Raw genomic sequence first — 20,654 nt, forward strand, 5'->3', positions numbered from 1 at the left:
AGTGTGTCATAGTGCTGACTCCTCTGTACATAATAGTGCCATACAAGTGCCCAAGACAACATAGAAGTGTTTCTGTAATGTCCTGCAGAGAACTTTGTCTTTACCACGCTGGAGCTCAGAGCAGATCCTCCAGCTGTATGTAGCCTAGCTGTGATATCCCTCCACTTACTTTCACCATATCATACAAAAAGTGTCCCAAAAACATATTGCCTATAAAGTATTGTATATGGGTCTAGAAAACCATATTATTTAGGGTGTAATAACTGTTAATATGTAGAACTTTTCTACTAGTGAAGGTATTGTCTACTTTAGATTAATCTCTCTTTCCATCAGAGAAAGCTGATAACTGTTTGTTGCTTTGGTCCAACTAAAAACAAAACTTTGCTTGAAACAAGTGGCACCAATGTTGAGCCTCCGCCTGACATTGTAAAGTAGATGAGGTTGACTGTAGAGAAATCTGCCGATCTTCACTGATAGCAGTCTTGCACCTGTGCCTGGATATTGAGCTCTACTCTGAGACTTCCTGATGTTGTGCCATATCAACCTGTGCAGTGTAATATTCAACACTTGCAAAGAAAAAGCCAACATATTCTAGGTCTGTCTAACGCGCTGGCCAGTGTGACGGCGCTCGCTTGACCTTGTATTCACCTGCGGCGATAGGACTGTTTTGCCTTGTGATGAGAAAATAACTTTGGAGCATAAATGTTTTTTTACATCCTATTTTTCTCATTATTCTCTTTTGATGACCTTGCCTGGTGGTAACAGCAGGTTGACTTTTATAGCGGAATCTTTAGTGACAGAAGTATGGGCATATGAAGAGTTTACTGCCAAAATACGACATTTCTGGGCAAAAAAAGTCCTGAGCTTTATCATTCAAGAGACGTTTTAACATCAATGGAGAATTAACCTGTAAATAGTCCCATAATTTGTTTTTGTTGCGATCATTTATTTATTACGAATGGTCAATTTTTTTTAAATGACGGATGTTATTTTGACAGCAAACTCTTCGTATGAAGACAGATAAACCTTTGGTTTGAGCCTTTAGGCAGCATGTTGCCTTTGATTAAAGTGAAACCACGTGCTAACCATGTTAGTGACGGTTTTCGAGTGATGTGTTTGCTTATGTTGTGGGTGATATTCAATGTGTGAATTTCATGGCTCTTTGCAGGGGACCTTTGAAAATAAAAGGGCATTGAAATAAGAAAACATCACCTAAAGATTTTTAGATATGCTGTTTTATGTTCTGTATATTTCTTGAAAAAGATTACATGATTGTATGTTTATTGTAAATACATTAAATATACTATTTTTGTTTTTAAAAAAACATTTTCTTTTGCCTCACAACTATGATGATTTCCTGCTGAAACTCATTGTCACTGAGAGGTGGTTTTCACACCATTGAAATATCAGTTTTCATATTTAGTATGCATGAATCCCATCAATTATTCACCCACGGGACACCTACTGTACACTGTCAAACCAGCCAGAAATATTTTCACTAGATAATGTTAACACGTCAAGATGATAAGTTGTGTTAAACAGTTCTGCAGCCATAGAGTCATTGTGGCTCTTTTCAGGCATAGTGACAATTACCATGCTTATTTTAAAGCGGCAATAGACAGAAGAAAATGTTAATTACAGAATGTATGGCTGTAGAGTATTGACACCATGGGTGTTTAGATTGGGGGGGATTCATATTTCTTCCAAACGTCTTGAGTTTATCCAAGAGCTGTTGAGACATTGAGAAAAAAGTGTGAGCCTCATGGCCATGCTAGAGAAAAAGTCAAGGTATTTCAAAAGTCATTGGGATCATCTGGGGACAATGGTTGTCTGTATAAAGTTTGATGGCTATCCATTTAATATCTTTTGAGATATTATAATTTTGACCAAAGTGGTGGACCAACCAACTTTGCCATCCCTAGAGCCATTCCATTGTGGCTAAAACCATGCAAGGCACAGAAGCATTAGCAATATTCAGTCAAATGATTATGAATATGCCTCCCTGTATAAGTTGCATTCACTATTGGGGTTTGGGACCCTACAGGGTTGTGTGAGTGGAACAATCTTTTCAAATTTGCTTTAATCTTGACAAACATCCTTGTTACTTTCTTGTGACACGAAAAAGTAGTTCAACCAAACAATCTATTAAGGAAACTAAAGTGCAAATGTACATCTGCATACCGTGACATGGGGGTCATTCATTGTGCAATAATGATTTGGAGAAAATAAGAAATTCCATTTTTATTTTTTCAACCATTTTTCGAAGCAATGTGATTCGGTTTCCTGTATACCATGCCTGTGATAAAGGTTTGTTTTCACTGGGCGAATGCTTGGTCAATTAGGGTGAAAGGTTATTTCTTCCCCGTCTAAACACACTGACAGAAGAAGATAAATCCTGACATCAGTTTAATTGAAATGTGCTTGTGCTTTGCCATGATCAAATTCCCTGTCATCCAAGCCCTGTGGTTAGCCACAGGCTTCCCTGCCGCGCTTTACGGCAGCCAGTGGAGATAATAACCGGGGTTATGGATTGACCGGTGGATCACCTTGTACCGCTGCTTTGAGGGAGCCATGTTCGGGGCCAGGGCTCAGCGTTGCTTGTATGCGAGAGCCGGGGCTGAGAGCCCTCCTGTTTCTCGAGTGCAGACCGGGTCTTGCCGGGGCCACGGTGCAGTGAAATGGAAAGCATGCCATTCCCTGTTCCGCTTGATGCCGAGTGACTGTGAGAGGTTGTGTCATGTTTCTTGGCTATTGACTCAATGACTTAGGACTTCACGTCGAAAGCCTGAACCCGTGCGGGCTCTCTGCGTGCTGACAGAGAAATGTGTCTTTCACTTGTCTTCACATTGACCTGAGGACACTGCTGAACTGACGTGTCCGCATCCCCAAAGTCTCACCTCCTGGACCCAGGAGTAACCTTTCCACGACCTTGCCTGTCTTTCATGCTCTGTTAGTCGTGGCTCTGGCCTGCTATCTAAACAATTCTCTCATCTTGTTTTTTTTTCTTTTTCTGATATACTGTAGCTATGGATTACCTGTCTGTGACAGTCAACCCATTCAGCTTCCACTACACGGATGACATGGCTTAGGATTCAGCCTTACGTGCCGCATATTATTCACTGTCACAGTGGGTTCGAGAGTCAAGGCACAGAGTAAGCACAGGCCATTAGCTGGTCCTGAAATGACAGCTCAAAGAGCCAAACAGTCATGGCTGCCTCCGCCTTCAGGTTCATCCACAAGACAAAATCACCATATGCCCTTCATTTGTTGGACAAATGAGGATATCTGGACTTCTCTTGCTGCAAATACATTATTATGTATTCCTCTTTACATTGTATGCAAAAGGGTTATTCTGCATATTTGACTAATGGATGTCTTGTGACATGGCTCCGACAGCTGACCTGATTTATTGCAAGGTTCCCTGCATTGTTTAAAAAAAAAACAATCTGACTCAGTGACAACAGCCCAATTATGGCTTCCATGCAGAAAAGGTCCATATATACAAGATGTGAAATGCAAATCCAGCTGCTAGCTGTCCTTGCTCTCTTCTAATCTAATAATGTGATCCATCATTTCAGCAGCAACGGATCTACACCACAGGCAGTGAAAGTAATCCCACAGAGGATTAGTATGAAGATGTTTGCATATCTACATATACAGTCCTGAGAGGCTCTATTGGGAGAAATAAATACCGAAAAAATGTTATAGTTTGTAATTCCTTTGCATTTTCTTGGAAAAATACTTTGCTGATTACATATTTCCATAGTTATTGATTGTCAGTAACCTTCCAAACATGCATTTGACATCCATTACCAGTATAGATGCCTAGGGAAGTAAGACACCATCTTTGAGGCAGGGAGGAAACCTGTAAAACTCTGTGTTTCCTGTTAGCATTAGTGGCGCTGTTGGTTGAGGGATGGTCCTGTTGCAGAATCATCCATTACCCTGATGAGCCCGCGGCCCCTGAGCTACGACAGCACAGCCACAGGATGAGCGAGACAGGCGACTGCCACTATTTGTTCTGCTAAAGCATTCATCACACTAATTACCCATGGTGCCAAGCCGCTCCTGTCGCCCACTGAAGCTCTGGCTGCTCGTTTGGAGCCGAGGTGAGAAAGGGAAAACCTCAGATGAGTCCAAACACGAGGCTGTCCTCTTTTTCCCCGGCTCTCCTGCACATAATTAACTCCAGCAACTTGACAAATTGGAATGATGAATCTGGCCTCTATGAATAGATACAAATACATGATCAATCAAAAACGCCGGGCAGTATGCGCAGTCTGAGGAAGTGTGCTGCTGTGAAGGACAAAAGAAGTGTATTTGCCTTTGAATGACATTTGGTCCTGTAGTGAAAAAGTGAGAGGGATTGTTTGTGTCTGTTGTGTTGGTTGCAAAATCTCACCATTTCATCCTTTAAGTGCCAAAGTAAGACCGTTATATTCCATGCACATTGCCAGTTTAAAGGAGTATGCAACCTAACTCTCATCCTCTTGGAAAACTATAACTATTTCCCAAGATAGATGCAAGGGGACAGACTCTTTTTTGACTTGCAGTCCTTTATGCCACCTGACCTTGAGAAGCACAGAGAAAAACGTGTGTTTTCATGTCGTTCAGACAATCCCCCAACTGCCTGTGTCCCTCCTGGCCTTAACACAGCCGTCTGAACAAATGTACTGTAGCATCCAGTACATCAAAACCTTCCAGCATCACCTCACACACCAACAGAGCAGGGACAAGGATACCCCAAATCCTACTTTGTTTAACTGTTGCTCTCCAACCAGGCCAAGACACTTGGGTAAATACAACGTAGAAATTGTTGGTACACTCACATGAATCCTTAGATACATGGGTCATATTGTATTATGTTATTTTACTTTATATTATATTATTGTTTTTTTGTTTTTTTATTCATCACATTTTCATTCTTGTTTGAGCCTGTCTGGTTGTTTACTTGGATACTTACAGTAGCAAGGTAAGCTAAACTAAGCTAAGCTACGTTAAGCTACTAAACTACTTGGTTATGGCAAAAATTCATCCTTCATAAATACTTTTTTTGTGGGTTTTTAATGTTATTATAAGTACTGATGCTGCTTCTTTGGAAGGCAACAATAGTCCAAAAAATATACACCGCTATGTGCGTTAATCCAGATAATGAGTTCTGGTCTAAGTGAGGTCAAAGGTTAAATAGGGCTTTGTACAATTCTTAATGAAGGATCCCTGCACTCCGCCAGGATGACTCTACTTACATCTAGGAAGGCTGTCAGTGTGGGTTATCATTGGACACTGACCTGTAGCACAATGTGCATCTCAGGCATGTAATCCTCCACATGGTGAACGGTGGTGCGAGTCAGAGGTCGGCAGTCTGGGGTTAATGAACGGTGAAAGTTGGTGCGATGGTCACAGGTGAAGCAGTAGATGAGATGTGCCAATCTAACTGACAAGTTATTGTAGGAATCAGCTTTGATAAGCCTAAGAGATCATACCCTTGTGTCGCCTAAATAAGGACTTTTTATGACATTTTATGACATACTACATTCTACAATCACTAAAACTGGCTACTGTCACCTCCATCCTCCAAAAACCTGGAGAAAAGGGTCATATCCGACCCATCTCAAATCTCCCTTTTCTGTCAAAAATACTGGAACGCGTAGTCTCCATCCAACTGAAAACCCACCTCAACTCCTATAACTTGTACTGTATGAGCCATTCCAATCCAACTTCCGTTCACAACACAGCACCAAAACAGCCCATCTCGAAACCTCCATCAACATCACAGATACTGCCCTATCCTGACTTATCTCACCAGGAGACCAAAGTTCTTCAACATCAACATCTGTATCTCCTTCCCTGCTACCCTGTCCCAAGGCGTCCCCCAGGGTACAGTGCTTGGGCCTCTCCTCTTTATCCTGTACCTTCTCCCCCTCAGTAACATCATATGCCACCATGGCCTCCACTTCCACTGCTACGCCGTCGAAGTCCAGCTATACATCTCAACTAAATTAATCACCACTGCAAGTCGCTCCACTCTCACCGACAGCCCCACAGATATAAAAACTTGGATGAAATGCAACTTCTTCAAAATCAACTGCGATAAATCTGACATGCTCATCATCGGTCCCAAATCCCAAAAACAACTTCTGCCTCACCATCAACAACTCATCATCCAAACTCCTGAATATCTTCAGTACATCCAGAATTCTGCTAGTTGCCCACTCACCAGTTGACTTTTCAGAACGATGTTAGTGCGACTTCCCAAAATGTTTCAACATACTACACTATGGCTTTTTTTCAACATACTACACTATGGCTTTTTGGAAATATTTTCAACACTATGGCTTTTTTTACATACAATACAACTTTTTTTATATTTCTGACAACTTTACAATTACTTTTTTATTTAATGTTTGTGAATACATTTTGGGATATTATCACATACTATACTGTGAAGTTTTTTTCTGTGATTATTTTCGACATAATATACCAGTGTTTTTTAAATATACTTTACTATGTTGTTCTTTTTGAAATGTCGACATACTGTACTATGAATGTATTTTACATATTCAACATACTTTATTATATCATTGCTATGCCTTTTTTCGACATACTATACTTGAACGTTTTTATCTGAAATTTTCGACATACTGTACTGTGTCGTTTTGCATAATTTGAACATATGTTGTGTTTTAAAAAATATATAGAAATACTATACTATGTCGTTTTTTGGCCTATTTTCGACATTAACACGATGTAGTCTTTTCTGAAAAAATCCATTTACTATACTGTAATGTTTTTGCATTTTTTCAACATGCTATACTATGTGTTTTTTTCTGAAAATGTCCACGTAGTCTGTCATTTATTCACATTTTTACAACATATTAACTATGTATTCTTCCCAGAAATGTTCGACTATGCTGTTTTTCCTAAAAATATATTTACAGAATACAAAACCGACAAGAAGTCCTCAGTTTGGTATAAAAATTGCCTGTTATTTTATTATTATTTAATAATAGTTATTTAATTGAGTTTAACTAACCATTTTTCATTAATTTACCACTAGTTATTAATTTAAGTTCAGTTTTTGTCTACGCTACCATTTTCTCTCATGTAATAATAATAAAAATTATTATAATTATTATTATAACAGATAAATACAAAATAAAACAATGCTACAATGAGTTTTTCATGGCATTCATGTGATGTGTATTTTGAGACAACTGTGAGGACTTTTTGGGATCAAGGACCCCCAACAACATACAACACAGTGTATTCACAGATAAACTCACAAACACCACATTCAAAAACCATTAAAGACATAACAAGTTGCTGATGTATCATTATCTCAAACTATAATGTTGTGTTTGTTTTACGTTGTCGGGGCCAACAGGTCAGGGCGTGACATTCCTGGATGTGAACGCTCACTGACTCTTTGACAAACACCAGTAGGACATTGCAGAAGGATGTGAGAGAGAAGCTACAGTGTACTTTTAGATCACAAACACTAATCTCATTAGCATAATGAGCTTACACTACACATATGGACTCTGCCAAGAGTGCTACTGCGTTTCCTAGAAGACAATAATCTATCTCAACACAATTCTAAAATACTCAATAAATATAATAATTTTTGTATACTTTTTTCACTGAAGTATAGCTAATTTTAGATTACAAAAGTACATTTTCAGGAAAGGGACATCACTTTTTGACCATCCTTACAGTATGTGTGTGGGTCTTCATTTGGCATCTTCAAGCACAGACTGTCATTATTGTTTTACCACTGTTGTATACACTTGGTGGGTTTAACAGATACTGATATGGTGCCATTGGTTGGTTAGAGGGGGTGAAGAGTTTAGAAGAGAGCTGTACATTTACGATATTTGTTTGTGTGGCAGCTAGTCAGCCACTGTCTCCCACTGTGCCATAAACAGTTATATCCTAGTGGCTTTGCACACACAGCAGGCCTCTCCTGGCCATACTCTCTCTCAATTCATCTCCAATTGGCTAGCTTTCAGCTCCCCACATGTGATAAGTCTTAAAGGGCACCGGTTCACCAAAAACAAGAGGGGGTTTATCATCTCTAAACTCCTAAATCTGTGATTAATGGTTACTGGACTTGTCACTACATAGGGGAGAGTTCAGTGAATTAAACGTGGAGGAATGCATCATCCGTATCCAGCGTTGTAAACACTTTAGCCTTGACCTTCCACTGTTGATTGGTCTTGGACGTCAGCCGTGTGTGTTGTTAACAGGCGGAGCAGAGCTTTTTTTGTGTGTGGGCAGTCACTGGATGACTGCAAAGCTGGCCGTCTGGAAGAACGTGCCGCACACTCTGCCTCGGGACTCATGGAGCATGAGTCAACGCGGAAAGGGCCGTGCAAACATTTTCACATGGCGATGACTTACTTCCAAAAGGCCTACATGAACATCAAGATGATTTAATCTCTCATTGACAGGAATCATACTTAGCAACACTGGTGCAGAAACACATCAAGAGCTAAAAGTAGTGAGACACAGATGGCAAAACAACACTGTACAAATGACATGCAAAAAAGTTGTGAATGCCTATATTCAACCATGCATACTGTACATGCATGGGCTTCATCTTTAAATGTAGGCAGATGGGTTAAACTTTATTTGTTTAAGAACTTGATATTGATTCAATCAGACTACTATTTAGATTTAACATTGAGGCATGGCAAAGAAAAACACTTATGTTAGTCTTTGTGTTTGACACAATGTCTTTTATTGTTATCAAACTATTTTGAAGTGCAATTCCAGGCAAAACAATAACCAAACGTTTTTATTAGATGTTTTATTAAGAAGATGTAAAATGTGTTTTTTTTTCTTCTTGTTTTCCCTTTATTTGAAAGAGGTCCTATTGACACCCATCTCACTGCAGGGAATCCTTGTAAAACTCAATTAACTATTTAAAATCAATAAAAACATGTATCTACACAACGTAAACGTTTTTGATAACATGCCTATACTGAAAACACCCTTACAATAGCAAATGTATTCACCTTAATTATCAGACCTAAAAACAAATATATATTTCTCCTCTTCCAACTGACACTATACAAAATCAAGTATCTCCTCAAGCTATAAATCAAGTGCGTCATAAGGTGATTTCCTGTGTAATTTACTGATGACACTAGGTGGCATCAAATTACTGCATATGGGATCTGCTGCACTCCTCATGTGAGACTAATGAAGTGTGAGTTTAAGTATGTCCTCTCATTATATTTCAGTGTGACAGACAATGGTCTGTCAATATCACTGCAAATATTTAAGCAAATCATGTGAAGCACACACTCCTACCAGAACAGCTCAGCGGAAGCTAAAACCTCACTCCACACTCGCCAGTGTTTATTAACATAAATCCAACCGGAGCCCCACACTGCTGATCCCAGACCAGCTTCTCCTCGCGTTATAGCCCCACCCCAAACAGAGGCGTCACCGAGTCACAGCCCGTGACGTGAGGACGCACCACTCTCCTCCTCCGTCCCGGAGCAAAGCATCATCAAAATCCTCATCCATCAGCTCCTCTCTGTCTCTCCCCTCCGCTGTCTTTTTAATGTAACTTCTGACTGATCGGGAGAGCACGGAGCGTCTGGAAAGCCTGGACTCCATCTCTGGTGAAGGATCTGCTCGCACGGTGTTCTGTTCAAAGTGGACACACAGGACCGAACAAGGATCAGACAGATTGTATATTATTTTTGGGATAACATTGCTTTACTCGATGGATTTTGGCTCAGTGTTTTTCGTCTTTATGTGTTAATCTCTGTGGATGTTATAGTGTATCATCTCGGTCTGAATGAAGCTTTCTTTTTGGATTTCCAACAGACCGACACTGTTTCTGGGTGACTGAAGATTTTTAAAGGCTACTTGTAAAGTCGCGCGCTTTAATTGTATCACCGTTATTCTATGAGCTTTTTTCATATTATTAAGTTGTAACTTGTACTTTATTTTGTCAAACAATGCTGCAGTTTTCCTGAAGGTGCGTTAGTAATTAACGATACCAAATAGTGCGGTTCAATTGTCGCTGAGAAAATAGGAAAGTTGGGCGCTCAAACTTTCAGAGACTATCGACATGGCTATGGTGGCGTGGAGAAACACCGAGGGCGTCGGGGACTCTCAGGGGACCCTCTCCTCCCAGGTGTCCCAGGTTGCACCTCTGTCTCTGCCCGGGGAGCTTTCGGGACACATGAACCCGGCGTCTTCTCTGGAAATACCCCAGGCAGCAGCAGCACACCAGGGCGCACCGCCGCCCAATCCGTCCAGCACCACTACTACCACTACCACCAACAACAACAACACATCCTCTTCCTCTTCTTCCTCCTCGTCCATGGACAAACAGCAGAACCAGCAGATCGAATGCATCGTGTGTGGGGATAAATCCAGCGGGAAGCACTACGGACAGTTCACATGTGAAGGATGTAAGAGCTTCTTTAAACGCAGCGTCAGGAGGAACCTGTCATACACCTGCAGGGCCAACAGGAACTGTCCCGTGGACCAGCACCACCGTAACCAGTGCCAGTACTGTCGCCTCAAGAAATGCCTCAAAGTCGGCATGAGGAGGGAAGGTACGGCTGGCGTCCTCTTTATGTTGTTGTCAAATCGTATTATCCAGCAGTAAACGGTCCTGGACACTGTTATGGTTCAATACATGCTCACAACGTATCGACTTAATTTTGTATGCGTTATTAATGCTATACATGTTCTGCATGATAAATGTAGTACCTAGTGTACATAGCCTGATTTATTCCTGGACACAGCCGTTTGCCTTTGTCTAAACTCAGTGATATTTTACAGATTTGTTTCCGACCACTCCCATTGTAATTATATCGGCATATTTATCGTAGATATTCTTTACGCTACATAGCCTAGCACACTGTCCAGCCCGTGATATCAGAGAATGTTACAGCTAGCATCTGCTGCGTGTTTATTATTGTGCTACTCGCCCGCGCTATGTCCGTCCAACATGGCCATTGTGTGACCCAAGCAGCGCGAGGCTGCTTTAATGTCGCATGTTTAAATTCTACACTAATTTTGCTACGTTGTGCTTAATTTTCTAGGTATTTGTGTTTATTTTTTAGCACTAGAGTGCTTTATATTGTTGGCAGATTATGTAGCATATTGATATGCATGTGACTATGTGTGTGTGTGTGTGTGTGTGTGCAAGTGTGTGTGTGTGTGTGCAAGTGTGTGTGTGTGTGTGTGCAAGATTCACTATGCGTGCTGGTTGTACAGGCCCAATCTAGCCTACTGTAGCGTGTGCCTGCTATAAATGCTTCCAAACTTAACAAAAGCAAATGTAAAAGTTAGAATAACTTGAACATTTGAATAAAAGTCGAATATAGTTTTCAGCACCAAAAATGACAGGGGGGGAAATACACAGTTAGTGAAGGCTACAGTGAAAACAGATAGGCTACAAGCAAAGTTACTTGCCAGAAACTAGCAAATATTAGTGGGCATGACTTCAAGTATATGCAACCGTTTTGGCTTTGAAGAAAAATAATAAAAGGTTTTTTCAGGACCGAGCTGAATTGTTTTCAGGAACTGTCTAAAACACTTATTCACGTCCATTTGTTAAGAGCTAGTCCACGATAGCCTGTTGACCGTAGAAATTAACTCTCATAGCTAAGAAGCTAGTAGCATTTCTGTGTCTACATTTTGACATCTCGGTTGCTTTAAAAAAATGTCTACCGATAACTGTTTTTCTTTAAATGTATTCTTTCTCGTTTTTATTGCCTTTAGCTTGATTTGACATTTCTGCTTTTTTTTGCAGCTGTGCAGAGAGGCAGACTTCCCACCCAGTCTTACCACGGCCAGTTTGCTCTGACAAACGGAGACCCTCTGCAGTGTCACTCCTATCTATCGGGATACATCTCTCTCCTGCTGCGGGCCGAGCCCTACCCGACCTCCAGGTTCGGCTCTCAGTGCCTGCAGAGCAACAACATCATGGGCATCGAGAACATCTGTGAGCTGGCGGCCAGGATGCTCTTCAGCGCCGTGGAGTGGGCCCGCAACATCCCTTTCTTCCCGGACCTGCAGGTGACGGATCAGGTCGCTTTGCTCCGCCTGACATGGAGCGAACTGTTCGTGCTGAACGCCGCTCAGTGCTCCATGCCCGTCCACGTCGCCCCGCTGCTGGCCGCCGCAGGCCTCCACGCCTCCCCGATGTCTGCGGACCGGGTGGTTGCCTTCATGGACCACATCCGGGTCTTCCAGGAGCAGGTGGAGAAGCTCAAGGTGCTGCACGTGGACTCCGCAGAGTACAGCTGCATCAAGGCCATCGTGCTGTTCACAACAGGTAAACACTCTTTCTCTGAACACAACCATTCAAAGATGCAAAGCTTCCATCTTGAAAGTGTAGGCATAGCAGTGTTAGTAACAAATACATATACTGTCAAACAACTACCAGTATGAACAAAAAAATTATGTTATTATAAAGATGGTTGGATAGTGACTATTTGGCCTTCAATACCAGCAACTATGTATAACTGTGTATGCGATGGGACACAATAGCTGATAAAAACAACACATCATTTCTTAAATAATATTTTCATAAAATGTAATAAAGGCAAAAAAATACAGGAAAGAGAAAACAATCTTGTTTCCTATTAATATTCTTGTCAACATAACACATATATATTTACCTCTTATTGACCTTGTAAAATGAACTATGAGCTCACAGTCTTTCGGTATTATGAAGGCAAGGCAAGGCAAGTTTTATTATATAGCACCTTTCAACACAATGCAATTCAAAGTGCTTTACATAGTAAATAGTCCAGCAGAAACACATTTTAAACTGGCATTTAATAACAGTTATTAAAAAGCATTAAGTGGGTTTACAAACTGCATTAAATCTTGCAGCCTCGAAAAATATAAAACACTCATTATATAGAAGCCTATGCATTTGAATGGCTGAAAATTCATTTTTCATAGCATTTAGTATTTTTGATAAAAGATGTATCAGTAAAGTTATTTTTCAAATATACTGTTTTGACCAGTTTTGATTTTTTTTAATTAAATGTAAGCCTTTTATATAAAGTAATTAAAATGTATTTGTGGGCTTTACATTTTTGCATACAATTATTTAAGAAATAATGCATTTAACATTTTTAATATATATATATATATATATATATTAAAATAAAATGAATGCCATTGTTTATAACACAAATTACTCAATTAGAAGCACACAAAGATATATTTATTTTTGCTATATCTTTACATTGTTACACTGGAGAAACAGATTATTTTCTGAAACAAGAGAAACTGGTTGGCACAGCAAAAGGCGTAATATATATTTCATAGCCTTTTAATAACAGATGTTTGATGGCTGGATTGTGAGCAGCATCAAAAGGATGAGTTGCCACTGACTAAAAAATACAGAAAGGTCTCCTGTGTACTGGGTCTATTTTAGTCCCCATGAGCACATCTGAACAACACGTGTATTCAAACTGGGACATAGAAACCATTCTTTAACCCTGGCTGCTGTCATCCGGCCTGCAGCGATACAGTAAAAACAGAGGCTTCTGCTAAGCGTAGAACACACACACACACTCAGTCTGTAAAGGTCTTATACAGTTACAATCATACTGTTACCTTATCTCTTGATCTGAACACCGTTTTCTAGATTTAATTGGAGCGAAATGACGGGAAGTACATGAGAATGTATTTTCTTCAAGCTATTGTGTTTTTAAAAATGCAATTTTATAGTTCTCACTTATTTGCATATGAACCTGCTTCACTTTTCTGTTACTATCTCACACAGACTTACTCAGATCTACCTTTAACACAAATGCTCAGTAGTCTGCAATTGTGATGAAGTAAATAATAATAACTTACAAGAGCAAAACCGATATTGTTTTTAGTTTCTATAGATTTTTTTTTTTGCCTTATAAAAAAATGGATGGATCTTCCCTATTTTGCTCTATGTTGTAGTCACTCTTTATTTGTATAGTAAGGGAGGTACCTGCAGCATGAAACCATTCCTCACCATGCTTGTGATCATTTCGACGCCTGGTTCAACCTCTGGTCTTGACCTCTTCTTCTCCTTCCTGGTTTTTTGTCCCACTTTCCTTCTCTCCGTCTGTAGATGCTTGTGGTCTGTCGGACGTGGGGCATGTGGAGGGTCTGCAGGAGAAATCCCAGTGTGCTTTAGAGGAGTACGTGAGGAGCCAGTACCCCAACCAGCCTAACAGGTTTGGGAAGCTGCTGCTCCGCTTGCCGTCCCTCCGCACCGTCTCTTCTTCTGTCATAGAGCAGCTTTTCTTCGTGCGACTGGTGGGGAAAACACCCATAGAAACACTGATAAGGGACATGCTGCTGACCGGGAGCAGCTTCAACTGGCCTTACATGCCTATTCAATAGAAGGAACAGGCCACGGTGCTGCTTCTAAGGTCAGAAAAAGGTCCCACACCTCAAATCGAGTCATTTCAGTACGCCGTAAAATCTCTGTTGCTTCGGAACAAGGAAAAAACACTGCCAGTGCTATGAGATAATTATAGACATTTCCAATGTAAAAATAAGATCTCAATTTATGATATTCTCACACCACCTGCAATACCAGAGGAGTTATCCGCCTTACGCTGCATTGTGTCCCCATGTTTCTAGAAAAATGTTCCTGAAATAAATTCACCCACCTTACCGACGTTTTGCCCACTGGCAGATTTTTTTGTACTTGTTTGGGGAAAACGATATTTGACTAAATGAAATGATTGCTAATGACGGACATTTTTTTTGCTGTGTGGTGACATCTCACCGTCTTTGGTTTTTGGGATAACAATCAATATTTATTGGACCCTGTGTGTATATTTATCGTGCTTATAAATTATGTTTTGGTTCCTTTTTTAAATGTTTTCCGTATTTTTTTGCCCCGGCATGTGAGAAAACTGCAGGGATTGTCTCGTGTCGATCTGTTGTGTTTTTATTGTTTTTTGTTTCATACCTTCCAGACATGGCACTTTTAAAATAAAGGAACATTTTTAGAAAGATTTAACGCAGGTGTTTGGAACCCAACATCATCTGACTTTAACCTATTGGCTCAATTGTGTACAGACCGAATAGTGAGATTAATGCTCCGTTTGCATTATGGACATACGCAGAATGGAAAGGACAAGAGCAAAACAATATATTTGGATAATGCACTTCCCACGATCAGTGTTAGGTTGCTCCAAGTAATGCATTACTCCTTTCATATGTAATATCATTACGTCCTCACATTATTATTTCCATTAAAAAAAAATTCCACAGTACTTAATATCTGCAGTTTTTTTACCTTCGAAAATCTATATTTTTAAGTTCTCCTTTGAATGATCACATATTCGACAACGTCACATTTCTCATCAAAGTAGTAAATAGTGACACTCAGAGAAATAGAACTCTTCTGTTATTTCTCACACTGAAAGATGATGACATGTGGCAAAATAGATAAAGGGAAGGAATATTAGATAGCTGTACAATATTCAGTTTTTTCTTATTTAGCGGGGTTAAAGGGGGTTATAATCCTATTCTTTTGACTGGTAACTTGTTACAGGGAAAGTCATGTTATTACTATAATGGATTAATGATTAATGCATTACAAAACCTTCATTTATTTCTTTTACACTGACTGTCTCCAAGAGATTTTAAAAGCACTGGGCCCAATGTATTCTGTAACTAGTCTCCTATTGAACACTACACATACTTCCAGTGCAAGTACAAATTGTATTTCAATATAATTTTCATGCATTTATGAGCCCAGGCCGCTTAAATGGCACAATAGACCACTGCAGGGTATTGCTGAACTGAAAGAGTGTGTGTGCGCATGTGCGTGTGTGTGTGATTGTATTTGTGTTTACTTCTTTTTGACAACCACTCTGATGTACTGTGAAAGCATATTGGTTAACATATTGGTACCATATTAAATTATAACTCAAGATTTATAAATAAAGTGTATTTGGTTTATTTTGACATTTTAATTATATGTTGTTTATGTCTGCCGCCACTTTAAAGAGAGGACAAAATATGTGTATAACCTGTGCCTGTGTGTGTGTTAGCATGTACACAAGGTTGTGTACTGGAATTGGTAACACATGAATGCTGAGCTTAGTTCCTGACGCTAATATTGTCACTAATTAGACATTTGATATCAATGACAAGCCTCATGCGGATGCCAACATTTAACTACATGCCTTATTTGAAAAATTCTGCAGGAAACATTTAGCTTTTCTCCAGCATTTAGTTGCACTGGGTTTCATCCTGCATCTGAAACATATTTAAAATGCAGACAAAACGCACATCACGCAAACTATTAATCCCTGAGATGTATAATTTAGTTGCTTATTAGACAAAGTTCATTATTCGCACATTAACCACTATTTAAAATGTCTTTATCATAATGAAACAACCATCAAAACACACACAAAATAATATTTGTATTTAGGGAGTAATTTGGAAAAACACAAACAGTGATTAGACTATTAGCGTAATACTTTCAGTTAATACTACTTGTAATAGCTTGATGCTAACTTAACACATCTTAACAAACGTGCTTCTTGTGATTAGTGATTGTATTAATTCACAAAGGTGGTTAAAATCTGCATCAGACAGGAGAGCTGAATGAACATGGAATTATAATCCATGTCTGTGTTGCCAGATTGAGGAGGACATAGAGGATTAAAGCAGCTTCTTTGCTTCTTAGTGGACAGAGAGCTAATGAGGGGCCCCTGAGTGCTCTGTCACAACAGTTTACCCTGAGGAGGATGGAGCTGGGCGCTCCACGGCCCCTGGGTGTCCTGGGCCAAAGGGCCAACATAAAACAATGGAGCATTTTCCCACACACGTACACGTCCAAAAGAAGAAAATGCCAAGGAGTACAGGGTGCAAAGGAGAAGGAAAATCAGTTGAGCTCGTGCTGCAGGGAAATAGCAGCACTGTTATTCCAATGGATTTCCATTTGCTTCCGTATTTACGTCATTTTACAAAAAATGGATCCCGGTCATAAATAAGAGAGAGCCGCGGCTCTGCTGTTTTTTGGGAACTGAAGCTGGAGCAGTCGCCGCGCAGCATGGTTTGGACTCAGCCAATCAGCTTTCAGCATTGAAAGCGTGTAGCCAATCTGATCGCTCTTAACATGTTTTTCTAAATATTAACATTTATCATGTCAAGTGAGGACTTGCTATTGAACTTAGAGGTTAAGGCCCACATATCACAATGATAACAGATGTTCAACAATATAATATACTTTATGCAAGCATTTCATAAAATAATATTTATCCCACCCAAATGTTGTTGTTCTTTTGGTGGTGATCAAATATTATTATATTGATGTGCTAATGTTCTTGAGAACAACACTCTAATATTTATGTATATACTAATTTAAAACCTTTTCTGTGATATTGACGCTTCTGAAAAAAAATGTAAAACTGGAAACTGGTGTTAAAGTAGGCTAGTTAAAGTTAAAGTAGCCTAAAATGTATTTTTAGCAAACTAGTTTCCTGAAGAGTAATGGTTTATGATTTAACAATGTTTTATTTCTGACGCAAAATCTATATATAGTTTTTGTACTATTATATATATATGTCTTAAGTTCCTATGACGTGATAACTGATAGGCCTAAGCGGGGAACACATTGGAGTGAAATATCTCACAATTTTTGAAGTTTTAGCTTTTACAGAAACATTGTAAAATCAAATCAGTCATTCAGTTTAATTATCAAAATTACATGTGAATGTTAATACATAAATATTGTTTATTTTCTGGGCCGTGGCTGCCCTCCTGTAGTTTATCTGTGATGCTGACTGCCGCGTTGGAGCCGTTTCAATGGCACGCTTTAAACCAATAATTACCACTCCAAAATCTAAAATGATGCCAAACTCGTTCACAATCCTCCACAAATTCTAATTTAAACACCATTAATTTCTTAGATTGTTTCGTTAACAAAATGTTACAGTAATAAATTGCAGATTTATCAAAAGAAGAGGTTTGAGAAAAATTGGGCAACGAAGTGAAAAAGGGCAAATCAGATTGACTCTCTAATATCTGTCCTAAAACACACACAGTAAACTTAATTTTGTTCCGTTACACAGCCTCATGAAAGTCAACCAAATCACATGTTATTTCTCTCGTGTGTCTCTGTTGCTTTTTTAAAATGTGTTTCACTGGTTTGGCGCATTCAATCAATATCTCCCGGTAAATTGGATTCATGTGGGAAACCAGCGCTGGCAATAATTTTAGGCTATAGACACAAACAATTTTGGTAAATGTTGTTACTGAAATATTAAGTTACTTTATAATCTGTGTTCTAACTGCATATATTATTAAAGCCAATGGGCTACATTTTTACATTTCAAACACTAACTGTATAACCGAGTTGAGTTTATAATTTGTAACTTAATACACTGCTTTTTCCCCCAAATTTCAGTGGACATCATACACAGCTTCAGCTCCGATAGGCCTATATTAGACAGCTTCAGCAACGCTTCATCAGCTCTGTGGCCGTATCCAAAAAGCCAGGAGTTCAACATTTCCTCAAATCTAAATTTAATTTGTTCTCAAGTTTCTGTTGTGAACAGCAGGTCTAGATACGTAGAATGATAATGTTTTCAAAAGGAAACACATTAGCCTACATTTTCATTGAAAATAAAAAATATATATAAACGGCTAACAGTTGTAGGCTACTATTCTGATCAAAAATATTTGTATTGCTACAGTTTTACTGTTAACGACACCTTGATAAATGTATGATAATAAAAAACGAGTTAAAGTTTCAAATTAGGCTAAGCAGAATTACAAGTCAATACAAAAAGTCAACAAATATTACCGCAGGGTGTGTGAGGCGGGTCGACAGAAAAACTGCCTAAACTTAGCCTACTTTATGGTATAGGCTAGTAGCCTATCTGAATAAAAAATGTGATAGGCCTATTCAATATAGGCTACAGCAGAATTATATTTGAACATCATACAGCTCATTAATAGCCTACACAGTCTTTAATTGCATGAATACAATCCCGCGTTTCACATTAATTTACCGACTAATTTATGTAGGCTACTTCGGGTATTGATTTATTCCTTTGCGATGTAGGCTATTCTGATAAAGGCATTGGTGCTCTTCATACAATGTCTGTACAAACTGTACAGTGGCTTAACATAACGCTTTCAATCAGATTTATTTTAGCCTAAATCTGTGAGAAACACATCAAGTTATTCGAGGTTTTTAGCACAACATATGGCCTATACAAAACAACCGCCTTTAATGTTATATAAATTGATCCAAGTTCACGTGTTGTCCTCATGTGGACTGCCTCGATTTATACTTGGCGTTATTGTGCGATTGTGTAGTTTCAGGAGAATAGAAAAACACTTTCATGGCTGAAATGAAGCTCCATCTGTCTGAAGCTGGCATTAAACGGACCTGCAGGCTGAAACATCTGAGAAGCAATTCCACATTTTGTATGGTACGCCTGTTCAAAAGCAACAATCTGTGGGACACGTTTAACATGGAAACCTCCTCAGATCAAAGGAAAACATTCTTTAATGTTTTAAGGGACAAATAACTTCACTGACAATACTAAATACATTTGTGTCATTGATTTAAATGGTGGAAACTCGTTATATTGGGGGAAAGGCAGTTGTCTAGACATTTCCACTGAAGTCGAACCATAATTGTGACATTATCTTTCTATGTATCTCTATGTATAAATCTATCTGTGTCTGAATCTGAGCTGCTGGGAAAAGAGAACAGGCTATTTTCTTCTTTTATTTCTGCTCCTTGTCCCCAAATTGCCCTTTTAATCCTGTTCCATGTGTAAGACTGACATCACGCCACTCTGGCTCCCTACTCTGATGTCTTCAGGCTGACGGTGTGAATTAAGGGGTTCCCCTGGCTCCTTCCACTGACCTCTGACCCAGGGCTGCCCTTTTCCTGACACAGGCTCAAGAGAAGGGGGATATGAGAGTGGTTAAAGATTCTGAAGGAGGATGAGCTTCAGCAGCATCCAGCCTCTAAACTGAGATACAGTCAGCATGAGCGTTGATCTCAAATTCAGTTTTCTTCTCTTCTCGTGAGCGATGCACATTTACACTTCATGCCACGCCTCAGAGACTCCATCTTCATGCAATCCATGCTTCATAAAAGCAGTGAATGTGGGAGGAAGGCTGTCTGTCGAGGAGCCCCTTTTAAAAAAAAAGAAAACATTTCAGCCACCAAGGAGCGAGAAAAAGAAAAAAAAACACACGCACCAATCAACTCAAGGACTGTACAAAGAACGGTCTGTCGTTGCTAAGAGACAGATGCAGAGAAACCTGACCATGACCCTTCCTCCTCCGCCTCCTCCTCCCGAGCAGTCTTTCCCTCTCCTACCCAATTACTACTGCACATTAAAGCCCACCTCTGTCACAATAAAGCTGAGAGGGGGGTGGGGTTTGTGAAGCTGTACAGAACATTTAAGATTATTCCTTAAAGCAAAACCTTTTTATTCCACACACCAGAATGAATTTAGAAGTGTTAGTGTTTTTACCCAAGCTGGTGTATGGGCGGAGTCAGGGCGGGATAAGAAGAGAGAGGGTGGGGGGTGGGCAAGTGAGGCTGTCAGGCGAATGAGAAGATGGAGATTTGACAGAGAGGTGGCGGAGAGTTCAGGTTATACGAGGCCTGTCGATTAGTGCGT

At 39.6% G+C, this 20,654-nt stretch overlaps 1 protein-coding gene across 1 annotated transcript; it reads left to right on the forward strand.

Moving 5' to 3' along the window:
- The first annotated feature begins 9,734 nt into the window (after positions 1 to 9,734).
- LOC117484275 (COUP transcription factor 2-like) lies at positions 9,735 to 15,919 on the forward strand. Its single transcript, XM_034132748.1, has 3 exons — positions 9,735 to 10,580; positions 11,786 to 12,310; positions 14,102 to 15,919. The coding sequence occupies exons 1-3, from the start codon at positions 10,088 to 10,090 to the stop codon at positions 14,374 to 14,376; spliced, it is 1,293 nt and encodes a 430-aa protein (XP_033988639.1). The 5' UTR covers positions 9,735 to 10,087; the 3' UTR covers positions 14,377 to 15,919.
- The last annotated feature ends 4,735 nt before the right edge of the window (positions 15,920 to 20,654 follow it).

The sequence above is a fragment of the Trematomus bernacchii genome, unplaced genomic scaffold (assembly GCF_902827165.1).
Source record: "Trematomus bernacchii unplaced genomic scaffold, fTreBer1.1, whole genome shotgun sequence".
NCBI classification, from domain to species: Eukaryota; Metazoa; Chordata; class Actinopteri; order Perciformes; family Nototheniidae; genus Trematomus; species Trematomus bernacchii.

Excerpts from the sequence above, each read along its gene's own strand:
- LOC117484275 (XM_034132748.1), top strand. The coding sequence starts at position 10,088 with ATGGCTATGGTGGCGTGGAGAAACACCGAGGGCGTCGGGGACTCTCAG. Across the intron at positions 10,581-11,785 it reads AGTCGGCATGAGGAGGGAAG|CTGTGCAGAGAGGCAGACTT; the intron begins GTACGGCTGGCG and ends TTTTTTTTGCAG. Across the intron at positions 12,311-14,101 it reads CATCGTGCTGTTCACAACAG|ATGCTTGTGGTCTGTCGGAC; the intron begins GTAAACACTCTT and ends CTCCGTCTGTAG.